Below are 12,033 nucleotides of genomic sequence, written 5' to 3' on the forward strand. Positions count from 1 at the left end.
GGGTAATTTTGATATTTACTAAATATTCGAATTAAAAATATATTTGCTTCAAAATATTTTCATTAAATTATAATTTTAGTTTTAAATTTAATATGAATAATTTTGGAAGTTAGGGAAGTAATTAAGTTTCATGGCTATTTAAAATTATTTTTAAATAAAAAATTTCAATAACCAAAATATATTTTGGTAAAATCAAAAGACAAGTTTGTCCTTTTTATTATTATTATTAAATATTTATATTATTATTTGCATAAGGTACAGTGGGTCCTTGCATAAGCCGCAAAGTCGGTTGATGGGTGATTCCATCAGCTACCGACACTCCCCAATGCTCATCCCTGTTTAATTTTCTCTTTTTAATAATATTTTAAATTGTTTTCGTATCGAGATTCGTCATCTCTGATAGATCCGATATTTTCTTGTATTACTTACGATATGGTCACGTCAGTTACTCCTTACTTTTAAAAGTGAAGATTATTCTCACAAGCCAATACAGAGTCCTGGTCTCCTCTTGGAAGCTTACGGTTTCATGTTCTATTTTACTTCCTGATAGGGGTTCTTTTCACCATTCCCTCACGGTACTACTTCATTATCGGTCACCCAGGAGTATTTAGTCTTACAAGATGGTCCTTGCTTATTCACACGAGATTCCACGTGCCCCATGCTACTTGGGTCAGAGCCTAAGCTAGGAGTCCTTCCAACATATTTTGTCTTCACACATATGCATTTTAAGAAATTTCACGGAAGGTCACACAACATAAAAATGCTCCAAACAAATCAGGCTTAATTACGAAATTCCTATGATTTAGTCACTGAAAACGTGTCAGAATTTAATGCAATTTATTGTTAGTTTGAATTAGCTATGGAATATATGATATTCGTAATCCGCTAATATTTGAAAAATATATTAGTTATTGAATATATCTTATATATTCGTAATCAATTAAATTCGATCAAGATTTAGTTAGTTTATATTTTCCTTATTGGTAGATATTAGTTGGCAGCTTGTATCCTATTTAAACGTTGTGAATATCAATGAAAATTGAATATTCGATCCCAATTTTATTCCTTATTCTTAACTTATATTGTTTCATTGAGCAATAATATTTTCAGATTTATTTACATTTTTGAGTGGCAGATATTGTGTAAAAAAGAAGTGCATCTCGTCCATATAGATATTGACTTTCGTTTCTTTTAATTTTTATCGTATTCTTAAGATTGCCTCTCATTCTGATACGGTACTCGGTACATTCCTACGCCTTTCATTCACTTGAATGTCTAACGATAAGAAATAAAATACATGGGAGGGAGGAGAAAATTTCCTCGTCCCACCGGATCCCGTGGACATTTTTATTTATAATTAAGAATTATTCTAATTAAAAATTTATTAAAAAAATCTGAGTGAAATTTAAAAATTGATCAAAGGTTTAGGGACATTGTTTGTTAGTGATGAAGAACAAGACAGTATTTCCCACATGATTACTGTCGGCTGTCGGCTTTGTTTTGCAGCGAATCTCTATGTTAAAATTTCTGATGGGATCTCATTCCATTAAAAATATTGTTTTTTTTTAATAAAAATATTATTCGTTTTAATTTTATATAATCATCTTTTACTTAATATATTTATATCATAATTAACAAATTTCTCAAATTAAAATAATTTATTGAACTGCGAATCCTAGCCGTCCATTTAATCGATGGCTTTAATTGGCTGTGTGTATGTAAATCAATGATAAGATGGGCCCCACAAAAAGGTCCCACCTTAAATGAAAGCGCGTGCGGGTCCACTCCCGTGAAGTCCGGATGGTGAGAATCCGACGTCGTTTTGGATAAAGAAATTAATTTGTAATAATTTGAATTATTCAAAATAAGGATTTAAAAGAGAGAGGGAGAGGCGGAGACGTGTGGGTTGTGGAGCCCAGTACGGTGTCTCAACTGGCTTCCATTTCGGTCTTCCACAACTCCGAACAATTCGATAATCCTATACTTTTTTTTTTTGTTTTACTTTTCTTTCTGCTAAAGCTCAGATCTAATCCATGGCTTCTCCTTGTCGGAGCTAGGGTTTTTCACCTACTTATTGCACCCATTCTTCTTCCATTTCTCTTCCATTTTCATTCTGTTGGAGCTTCCTGTTTCTTCCATTCGTTTTCTCGTTCTGCTGCTGATTCTTCCGCTTCGTTTCTTGCCATTGGTTAGTCATCCTATTTCTTGCTTTATTCATTAAGATTTACTTGCTTGTGTTGAAATCTTGAGATCTTTGTTTTTTTTTTTTTTAATTCTTTAAACAATTGTTGCTGTCGGTTGCTTTCCTGGTGGGACTACTGAAGTTTAATTACATGTGTAGTTCGATTGTATTTAACTAATACTTTACTTGTATTGAATGTGAGTTTTCGCTTTCCTGTTAGAACAGATTTGCGATGTGAAATTCACATGGGGAATTAATGAATTATTCGGATTTGTTGAATTGTTCTCACGGATCTGGATGGATCGGGGATTTGTTTTGTGTATCGATTGTTGTTTGGAATTGCTTGCTTGTATGAGTAGACATTTTTGGCAAGTTCACTGGTTTTCTTTCTTGTCGGTGTATGAATTGTCATCAACTTTGAACTTTCTCTGCTTGGAGTTAATTTCAGAAGTTTATATTTGTTTATTTGTGGTGAAATCATCATTAAATGAAGAAGTGATTGGATTTTCTTTACTTAATTTGCTTAAACGTCTTTGTGATTTAGCTACTTTGTTTGGCTACTTATATATAACAAAGCGATTGTGTGGAAACCATGCAGGTGCGTTATGGCACCCAAACCAGGTTCAGCTGATGGTAGGACCAGGAGCTCTTTTCAAATTTTCATAGTTATAGGTTTGTGTCTGTTCTTCTACATACTAGGCGCATGGCAACGTAGTGGTTTTGGTAAGGGAGATAGTATAGCTATGGAGATTACTAAGACTGGATCAGACTGTAATATAGTTTCAAATTTGAATTTTGAGAATCATCATGGAGGTGAGGTTGAGACTATTGATGAATCAAAATCGAAAACTAAAATGTTTGAGTCATGTGATGCTGAGTACACTGATTACACCCCTTGTCAAGATCAGAAGCGTGCAATGACCTTCCCCAGGAATGACATGATTTACCGTGAGCGACATTGCCCTGTTGAGGAAGAAAAGTTGCATTGCCTCATACCAGCCCCCAAAGGATATGTAACTCCCTTCACTTGGCCAAAGAGTCGAGACTATGTTCCATTTGCAAATGCACCTTATAAGAGTTTGACTGTTGAGAAGGCTGTACAGAACTGGATTCAGTATGAGGGCAATGTATTTAGATTCCCGGGAGGAGGAACTCAGTTTCCTCAAGGGGCAGATAAATATATTGATCAGCTTGCTGCTGTGGTTCCTATTAAAGATGGGACAGTTAGGACTGCTCTTGACACTGGATGTGGGGTATGCTATTCTCATTACGCCTTGTACTTATTTCTTTCTTACTTTACTGATATGCACGTATAAATTCTCTTTGCTGCATGTATTATTTATTAATTTATTATTACTCTTCTTCTGTTGGCGGTTTTCTCAGGTTGCAAGTTGGGGTGCATACCTTCTGAGTCGACATGTATTAGCCATGTCGTTTGCACCACGAGACTCTCATGAAGCACAGGTTCAATTTGCTCTTGAAAGGGGAGTTCCTGCAGTTATTGGTGTTCTGGGTACTGTGAAGCTGCCTTATCCATCTAGAGCCTTTGACATGGCTCACTGTTCTCGATGCTTAATCCCTTGGGGTGCAAATGGTAGAGTTAGGACAGGAGCATTTACTTGTTTATTTTTCATTCTCTGTTAGTTGGAACTTTCTGAAAACAGAGCTAGCAGTTTCGGTAATTTTAGAGGTGACGTCTCAAATTCTTTTACTGCAGATGGAAAATATCTAATGGAAGTTGATCGAGTTCTTAGACCAGGTGGTTATTGGGTGCTTTCGGGTCCTCCAATCAACTGGAAGACTAATTATAAGTCATGGCAGCGTCCTAGAGAAGAACTTGAGGAGGAGCAGAGAAAGATTGAGGAGGTCGCCAAGCTTCTTTGCTGGGAAAAGAAGTCTGAGAAGGGTGAGATTGCTATTTGGCAGAAGAGAGTAAATATAGATTCATGTCGTGACAGACAGGATGATTCTCAAGATATCTTTTGCAAATCGCCTGTGTCAGATGATGTCTGGTATGATTGCATTTTGGGTATTATCAGTGGTTTCTATTTATATATAAGATCTTCATTAAAATTAATTGTTACTTCGATTGTTTTCTATGTATACATTATAACTTACTTAGGTATGAAAAAATGGAGACCTGCATTACTCCATATCCTAATGTTGAGAGCTCTGATGAGGCTGCTGGTGGTGAACTGAAGACATTTCCTGCAAGACTTTATGCTGTTCCTCCTAGAATTTCTAGTGGATCTGTTCCTGGCATTTCTGTCCAAGCCTATCAGGAGGACAATAACAAATGGAAGAGGCATGTGAAGGCTTACAAGAAGATCAATAGTCTTCTTGATACTGGAAGATATCGTAATATTATGGATATGAATGCTGGTTTGGGAAGCTTTGCTGCAGCCCTTGAATCTTCTAAACTATGGGTAATGAACGTGATGCCCACTATAGCTGAGAAAAATACTCTTGGTGTCATCTATGAACGAGGGTTAATTGGCATCTACCATGACTGGTATCTCTCTCTCTATTCATTCCTCTTATATGATTTTAGCAGTTCATATACATTTAATATTCAATTCAATCTTTGTGAGGATGAAATTCAAAATATAATTTTATTTTCGAGTTCCCGAACTTGTTTCTCTTTGTTGCAATAAACTAGTTTCTCAAAATTTCTCTTATATAACATCTGACGATATGTCCTGTTTTTCCTTCCATTTTATGGTTCAGGTGTGAAGCTTTCTCCACGTATCCTAGGACATATGACCTCATTCATGCCCATGGCCTTTTCAGTTTGTACCAGGACAAGTAAGTACTCCGATGTGAATGTACATCAAAATTTGAAGTGCTGAGCTTTCTTTGTCCTTTTCTCTCCCATAAGTGTTGATGCATTCGTTTAATTTGGTAAACATTTTCTGAAATTTTGTGGATGATTTCTTATGTTTGTGTTGGGATTTTCTGGTGGTGTAAGTAACATGGGTTGTAACGTAATTAAATTTGATAAACAGATGCAACATGGAGGACATTCTCCTGGAGATGGACAGGATTCTGAGACCCGAAGGAGCAGTGATCTTCCGGGATGAAGTCGATGTACTCATTAAGGTGAAGAAGATGATCGGAGGGATGAGATGGGATACAAAAATGGTGGATCATGAGGACGGTCCGCTCGTGCCCGAGAAGGTACTGATTGCTGTTAAGCAGTATTGGGTTGTAGGTGGAAAGAACTCCACATCACACTGAATCTCTATTAAACCTTTGGCTACTTTCAAAAACCCCTCACTCTGAATACACAACAGCACCCTTCTCCCACGAATGTAGTCATTTTGCTACTTACCACGACGGAGGGAAGTGGCGGGGGATCGCAGAGGCCGCCGCCCAGCTAGTAGTAGTAGCTCAGCTGCAGGTGCGCTTTGTTTCAATTTTCCCCTCCTTTTTTGAGCCTTTTTGTAGACCAAGACAATCAAAATGCCTTACCTCTCATTTCTATGCCCTTATTTTGTACTCTAATTTATTGTCATCCACATACCCCTTCCTCCAAAGAGAGAAATATCAACGTGTTTGGGTTGGGTGGGGTCGGGTTTGGTTCAATTCGTTTTTTTTTTTGCGTTGTAATTCTATTATGTTACTAATTTATTTAATGCCTATATCTTTGGTGATTCCTTTTGTTTGCTAATTTGTTCTTATGGTTAAGGAAATTGTCGTGGACTGAAATTTGTTTAATAGGACATAGCTTCAATATTTGATAAATTGGATATCTCAGCTTTTTATTAGAAAAAGCTGCAATATTTTTGGTTTGGTCTAATTTACTGAATAACATTCGTTAAAACTGAATTAGACCGTCTATTAATAAATGATTTACACTTAATAAATAATTTACACTTTTATGAGGAATGTTTTGTTTCCCTCTCCAATTAAAGTGGGATATCACAATTCACTCCCTTCAGGGTCAAGCGTATTTGCTGACATTCCTTTCTTTGATCGACGTGGGATCCCCCCAAATCCACTCCCTTAAGAGAACAGTCTTCTCGTTGGCACATCGCTCGGTGTCTGGCTCTGATATCATTTGTAACGGCCTAAGCCCAAGCTCATCACTAACAGATATTGTCTACTTTGGGCGAGAACGAAACACCAAGGGTGTGAAAACCTTTCTCAGACACGTTTTAAGCCTTGAGGGGAAGCGTGAAAAGGAAAGTTCAAATAGAACAACAAACGAAACACCTTTATAAGGGTGTGAAAACCTTTCTTAGACACGTTTTAAAACCTTGAGGGAAAGTCTGCAAGGGAAAATTAAAAAAAGACAATATATGCTAGGGGTGGACTTGGGCTTAGTTACATTTCGTTACATATCCAGATGAGGGTGTACTCTTACCTATATTGACTAGTCAAAGGAGAAGATGATACCGATAATACCAGCTAGCTGTGAAACATTACACAACTAGATTTTTAGTACGGTATCCGCGTACAAATTTTTAGATCACAAACCAAACAAAAACGAAAATATTATAGATCTTTAATCCGGTTTATACAAATATAGAAAAAAAAAATCCAAGTAGGTGCAACATTTACAACATATCCTAAATCTCATGGCCATCAAAAAAACAGAATTAAATTCCGTGTCGGTAACGACAACAAATCCATATGTCCCATCATTAATGTCCTCAAAATCCTCTCTACTTATACAACCATCTCCAAGAACAACAACACACCTTCAAACCTCAACCATGTCAACCTCCACACCACCAAAGCCCCTCCCTTTCGATTCCCATGGAGAAATCGGCGTTTTCCGAGCCGAAAAATATTTCAACGGCGGATTGGACATCCACGTGGACAGCCCAAGAACAAACCCACCCAACAACAAGCCCTCCATAAACCTAGCCCCCGACGAGCCCTTCACGCCAAACCCATGGCTCGCAACGCCCAGCGTTGCCTCAGAATCATGCACCACCACCACCACCACCACCCAGAAGCCATTACTCAACACCCATAAGACCCATAACACTAAAGGCTTTCTTTCCCACGCGCTCGGCTATTACTGCATGTGTTATTCACGCTCCGACAAACCCTCCGACGACATCGGCGAAATCAGTTTCAGCAGACCTGTAACAACCGCCCCAACGGCGTCGTTTAGAGACAATTCTTTCACCTTCCAAAATGGGTCATTAAAATTGGTTCATTTCCAAGAACCGGAAGTGGAGCGGAAATCCTTGGAGGTTTTCGGCTCGCCGGTGATCGGCCGGCACAGAAATAAACCGTTTAGCCTCGAGAAAAAACTCGCAATGCTTTCATGGGACCACACCAACAACAACAACTACAACAACGACGAAGCCAACAGCGATTGCAGCTCCGATTTGTTCGAAATTGAGAGCCTCACAAAGCAAACCAACCCGTTTCAATCGCCAACGCCGTCCTACTACGCCCCGAGCGAGGCTAGCGTCGAGTGGAGCGTTGTCACTGCCAGCGCGTTGGATTTTGATGAGCGGCGGATTTCCACCACAAGTCCTGCAAGAGTGGCGGCGCCGCCGCCGCCGCCGCCGAGGAGGGTTGGTGTTAATGAGCAAGTTGCTGTTGTTGTTCAGAAGCGGCGGTCCGGTAGTCTTTTGGGGTGTAAAAGTGAGAAAGCTGTGAGAGTTGCGGAGGATAATAGTAATGGTCGGAAGATTAGTGGTAAGGTGAATTTCAATTCCAGCTCGTCGTCGGTGTCAGTGTCGGTGCCGGTGCCGGTGTCGGTGTCGGTGAATAGATTTGAAGATGAGACGAGGGTAAGGAGTTTTAGTTTTAGATCACAAGCGCCGCCGCCATTGCTGCCATCGTCACGTCATTCTCTTGCTACACGCTCGCTTCCTCGCCCTTATTCGCCTCGGCTTTCAAATATAGCTTTCAATATACATGATATCATTGGATAATTTGTATCGTTTTACAATTGTATGATATTGTTCCTCGAGTATTACGTTTCTCACATTTAATTGTCAAAAAGATAATAGTAATGGTCGGACATATGATTTTCTCCTTATCTGATTGATACAAGACTTTCGTCACGCTCCCGAGAATCCATTCATCTAAAAAATATATAATTTTTTCAAATTCCAAATACCAAAGATTGAACTATGGACACCTTTGATGATTGCTCGTTCTAAAACGGATATAGGGCACCTTTTTTAGCCAATTATGTCTCGTTCTCTCTCCATTTTCGATTGTTGTTAGGTTGATCGATTCAATTTTTGTCGGATAACTTAAAAAAAATGTTGTTTGAACCTAGATCATACATGTCTTAACCAGGTGAGCTATGTCTAAATTCAACCGATTTTTACTGAAAAATACATAAATTTAAAAAAGCAGATCGATTAGGAGGGGGGTCGATCTTTCTTTTCTTACTCAGGGTGCTTCATCTCAGGTCCTTCCAGCTGAACATGCTTCGGGACATCGACCCTATAAACCGTTTAACGGCCTAATTTTTTCGAAGGGTCGGCGGGACATGGGAGCCTCGAGGTGGGTCGGGAACTCATTGTCATATAGTTGTGAGGGCAACCAATCAAAGTTAATTGATCATAAAGGCACCATTTAATTCTATATAGAGAGATATTGGTTTTGAAAAAGAAAATTCATTAAAACTTGGAAGGTTAGCAGAAAGAATGTTGGTTTCCATTATCAATTATTCAACTACCATTCTGAAGTGAGTGACCCATTTCAATCACTATCAGCTCTTAATGCACTTTCCCCCATGGATATATACGATCGTTCGTTTTTTCGTTCTCGAAAGTTTTGAACTTCTTTAATCTGTTTAGATTCGCTCGAGTTTTACTATGGTGAAAGAATTATTTTAGTTGTTCTTATCATATCGTTATAATCAATGAACAACTCGGGGCTTCCAGTTGTGTGTGTTGACTTATTGATATCAATGTGGATTGAATTTGCGTAGACTACGATGGGTATTAACTCCGCCATGCATTAGGTAACATGGACCATATTGATATTATTACGTTTCCTTTTAAGCTATTGATCTTGAGAGAATGAAGATAAGAACCGATGATATTTATGGATTCCTCTAAATAATTAGATTTTAAATTTAACTTGCGGATGCTTCCTAAAGAGCAACGGAGGTATGTGAACGTTGATTCAAGTTAAGATTCTACTCGTGAGCGTAATGATATAAGTCTGCTTGATTGTAAGACGATTGAAAATTTCGCCATAGTGATCTCGGAAGTCCTATGGTACACCACGAATAACAGACTGATGACTTCCAAAAGTTTTTATTGACGAAGTCGTATGGTACCTCGATGTACCCCTAATCCAGTTTAGCTCCACGTTCTTCCATGTGATAATGTATATGTATCGACGTTTTCTTTAGGACTGGTTGCTTCTAACTTTCGGGAAAAGGACGATAGATCTATTTCCTTAGCTATAAAAAAACGGACCCTTTTTTAGACCATCTCTTAAATAATCGAATCATGTCTACAAAATATTAGTACCATGCAACTACTTCCAAGCCGCCGTGCTGCTCCTCAAAGCAACCCATATTAATGATAATATTGAACTAATTTATCATATTGAAATAATATATCAAGTCTAATTTGAATTTTTTTTATGGCACAGGTCAATAAGTATCACGATTAGTGTAAATTAAATAACCTTAATTACTGTTTAATAATTAGATTCATGTATTTCAACAATTCGTGTATCAAACTATTACGATTCATGTATCCAATAGTACTATTAGTAGATCCAACTGTTCGTGTATCTAATTGTTCATGTTCGTGTATCCAATCGTTCGTGTTCGTGTATCAACTCATAACGTCCTCGTAGTATTTGGTCTAAACTTAGGTATATAAGTCACTCATAAGGGCACCAAAATCTTCAACCATTGATTAATGATTGAATTCCTTGCATAAGACGAACAATTAGCCACCATCATGGAGCAAGGAGCTATTGAGCCAAAGGGCACGGCGGACATAGACAATTCAAGCTCATACAAAAAGATCATAATAGTTGCAGCCATTGCAGCCGGAATCCAATTCGGTTGGGCTCTGCAGCTCTCATTACTAACACCATACGTCCAACAACTCGGTGTTTCCCACACATGGTCAGCTTTCATTTGGCTCTGTGGTCCATTGTCCGGCCTAATTGTACAGCCAACCGTCGGCTACTACAGCGATCGATGCACCTCGAGGTTCGGTCGTCGTCGTCCCTTCATCGTAGCCGGAGCTATATCGGTAGCCGCCGCAGTTTTCCTCATTGGCTTTGCAGCAGACATTGGGCATTCACTAGGAGATCAACTCACCAAACCCACAAAACCAAGGGCGGTGGCTATCTTCGTGGTCGGATTTTGGGTTCTTGATGTCGCTAACAACATGTTACAAGGCCCTTGTCGAGCTTTGTTAGCTGATATGTCATGTACCAACCAAAAGAAAATGAGGGTCGCTAATGGATTCTTCTCATTCTTTATGGGCGTAGGGAATGTCTTAGGGTATGCAGCAGGGTCCAATAGCTCACTCTATAAGCTCCTTCCATTTACCATCACTGAAGCTTGTGATGCATATTGCGCTAATCTCAAGACATGTTTTTTAATCGACATTGTCTTGCTGCTAACCATTACAACAGCCGCCGTGTTGTTAGTGAGCGAGAGGCCTTATGAGAACGCTATGGACAACGAAACAGAGCCGTTTTTTGGGCAATTGTGTGGGGCGCTCAAGCGGCTATCAAAGCCCATGTGGGTGTTGTTGCTTGTCACAGCGTTGAATTGGATTGGTTGGTTTCCTTTTATAATGTATGACACGGATTGGATGGGCGCTGAAGTGTATGGTGGCAAGCCACAGGGGACGCCAGAACAAGAGAAGAATTATGACCTTGGTGTGCGAGCAGGGGCGCTTGGATTGATGGTTAACTCATTTGTTCTTGGGTTTACAGCATTGGGTATTGAGCCAATTAGCCGTGTGGTTGGTGGGCTAAGATGGGTTTGGGGAATTGTGAACGTTGTATTGGCAATTTGTATGGGGTGTACGGTGGCTGTGACGAAGGCGGCAGAGAAATGGAGGGCTGTTCACGGCGGCTTGGCGCTTCCTCCGCCGGGTGTTAAAGGTGGTGCCTTTGCGATCTTTGCGATATTGGGTGTTCCACTATCGGTGACTTATAGTGTTCCATTTGCTCTTGCGTCGATCTTTTCGTTGTCATCGAATGCAGGGCAAGGGCTGTCTTTGGGGATTTTGAATCTGTTTATAGTGATACCGCAGTTCTTTGTGTCGGCTGTTAGTGGGCCGCTTGATGCTGCTCTTGGAGGGGGGAATTTGCCGGCTTTTGTTATGGGGGGGATTGCTGCGGCTGTGAGTGCTGTGTGCGCTATGTTTTTGCTTCCTGATCCGCCGCCGGAGACTCATGTTGCTGTCACGATGGGCGCCGGGCATTGATTTTGCTTGCCACTTATTTTATGTGCTTCTCCAATAAAAATTGAATAATTTTTGTTTGAGATTTGGTTGTTGTTTATGTTTAGTGTTTGAATTGGTTAATTGAAGTATGGGGATGTTGGTTGAAAAGATTACGGGAGATATTGAATGAATAAAAGATGGGTTGAAGATATATAAACCCGCGTTTGTAACTGTTTATAAGAACGAGGATCGGGACGTATAATTCTAACGTAAACAGAAATCTCAACATGTAATACTTTAATCTATTAACCAAGTACAGAAAATATTCGGAGATATTGAATGAATAAAGGAAGGGTCGTAGATAGATGAGTCTTTGCATATGTTCCATTTTGATTCTCTTTTGCCCATCATTTCAGCTTGCTTTGCAGATGCTTTTGATAGCTTTTGCCTATGTCTTCGATGTTTGAGAAGACAATTCTATTATTTGCCCGTTCTTTT

At 39.3% G+C, this 12,033-nt stretch overlaps 3 protein-coding genes across 3 annotated transcripts; all 3 read left to right on the forward strand.

Annotated features, from left to right (window-relative positions):
• The first annotated feature begins 1,887 nt into the window (after window positions 1-1,887).
• LOC111452276 (probable methyltransferase PMT2) lies at window positions 1,888-5,847 on the forward strand. Its single transcript, XM_023092910.1, has 7 exons — window positions 1,888-2,188; window positions 2,781-3,435; window positions 3,566-3,776; window positions 3,900-4,194; window positions 4,305-4,694; window positions 4,910-4,987; window positions 5,188-5,847. The coding sequence occupies exons 2-7, from the start codon at window positions 2,788-2,790 to the stop codon at window positions 5,417-5,419; spliced, it is 1,854 nt and encodes a 617-aa protein (XP_022948678.1). The 5' UTR covers window positions 1,888-2,188; window positions 2,781-2,787; the 3' UTR covers window positions 5,420-5,847.
• A 1,022-nt stretch (window positions 5,848-6,869) lies between these two features.
• LOC111452711 (protein PHYTOCHROME KINASE SUBSTRATE 1-like) lies at window positions 6,870-8,194 on the forward strand. The gene has a single exon (XM_023093557.1). It carries the CDS (start codon window positions 6,901-6,903, stop codon window positions 8,080-8,082), a length of 1,182 nt encoding a protein of 393 aa, XP_022949325.1. The 5' UTR covers window positions 6,870-6,900; the 3' UTR covers window positions 8,083-8,194.
• Window positions 8,195-10,086: 1,892 nt separating this feature from the next.
• Window positions 10,087-11,707, forward strand: LOC111452710 (sucrose transport protein SUC8-like). The gene has a single exon (XM_023093556.1). It carries the CDS (start codon window positions 10,087-10,089, stop codon window positions 11,575-11,577), a length of 1,491 nt encoding a protein of 496 aa, XP_022949324.1. The 3' UTR covers window positions 11,578-11,707.
• The last annotated feature ends 326 nt before the right edge of the window (window positions 11,708-12,033 follow it).

This window comes from Cucurbita moschata, unplaced genomic scaffold, assembly GCF_002738365.1.
Source record: "Cucurbita moschata cultivar Rifu unplaced genomic scaffold, Cmos_1.0 Cmo_Scf00014, whole genome shotgun sequence".
Taxonomy (NCBI): Eukaryota; Viridiplantae; Streptophyta; class Magnoliopsida; order Cucurbitales; family Cucurbitaceae; genus Cucurbita; species Cucurbita moschata.

Bases quoted from the DNA above. Each gene is read 5' to 3' on its own strand.
- LOC111452711 (XM_023093557.1), top strand. From the start codon at position 6,901: ATGTCAACCTCCACACCACCAAAGCCCCTCCCTTTCGATTCCCATGGA.
- LOC111452276 (XM_023092910.1), top strand. From the start codon at position 2,788: ATGGCACCCAAACCAGGTTCAGCTGATGGTAGGACCAGGAGCTCTTTT. The intron at 4,195-4,304 runs GTATGATTGCAT...TAACTTACTTAG, and splicing joins CCTGTGTCAGATGATGTCTG to GTATGAAAAAATGGAGACCT. The intron at 4,695-4,909 runs GTATCTCTCTCT...TTTATGGTTCAG, and splicing joins ATTGGCATCTACCATGACTG to GTGTGAAGCTTTCTCCACGT.
- LOC111452710 (XM_023093556.1), top strand. From the start codon at position 10,087: ATGGAGCAAGGAGCTATTGAGCCAAAGGGCACGGCGGACATAGACAAT.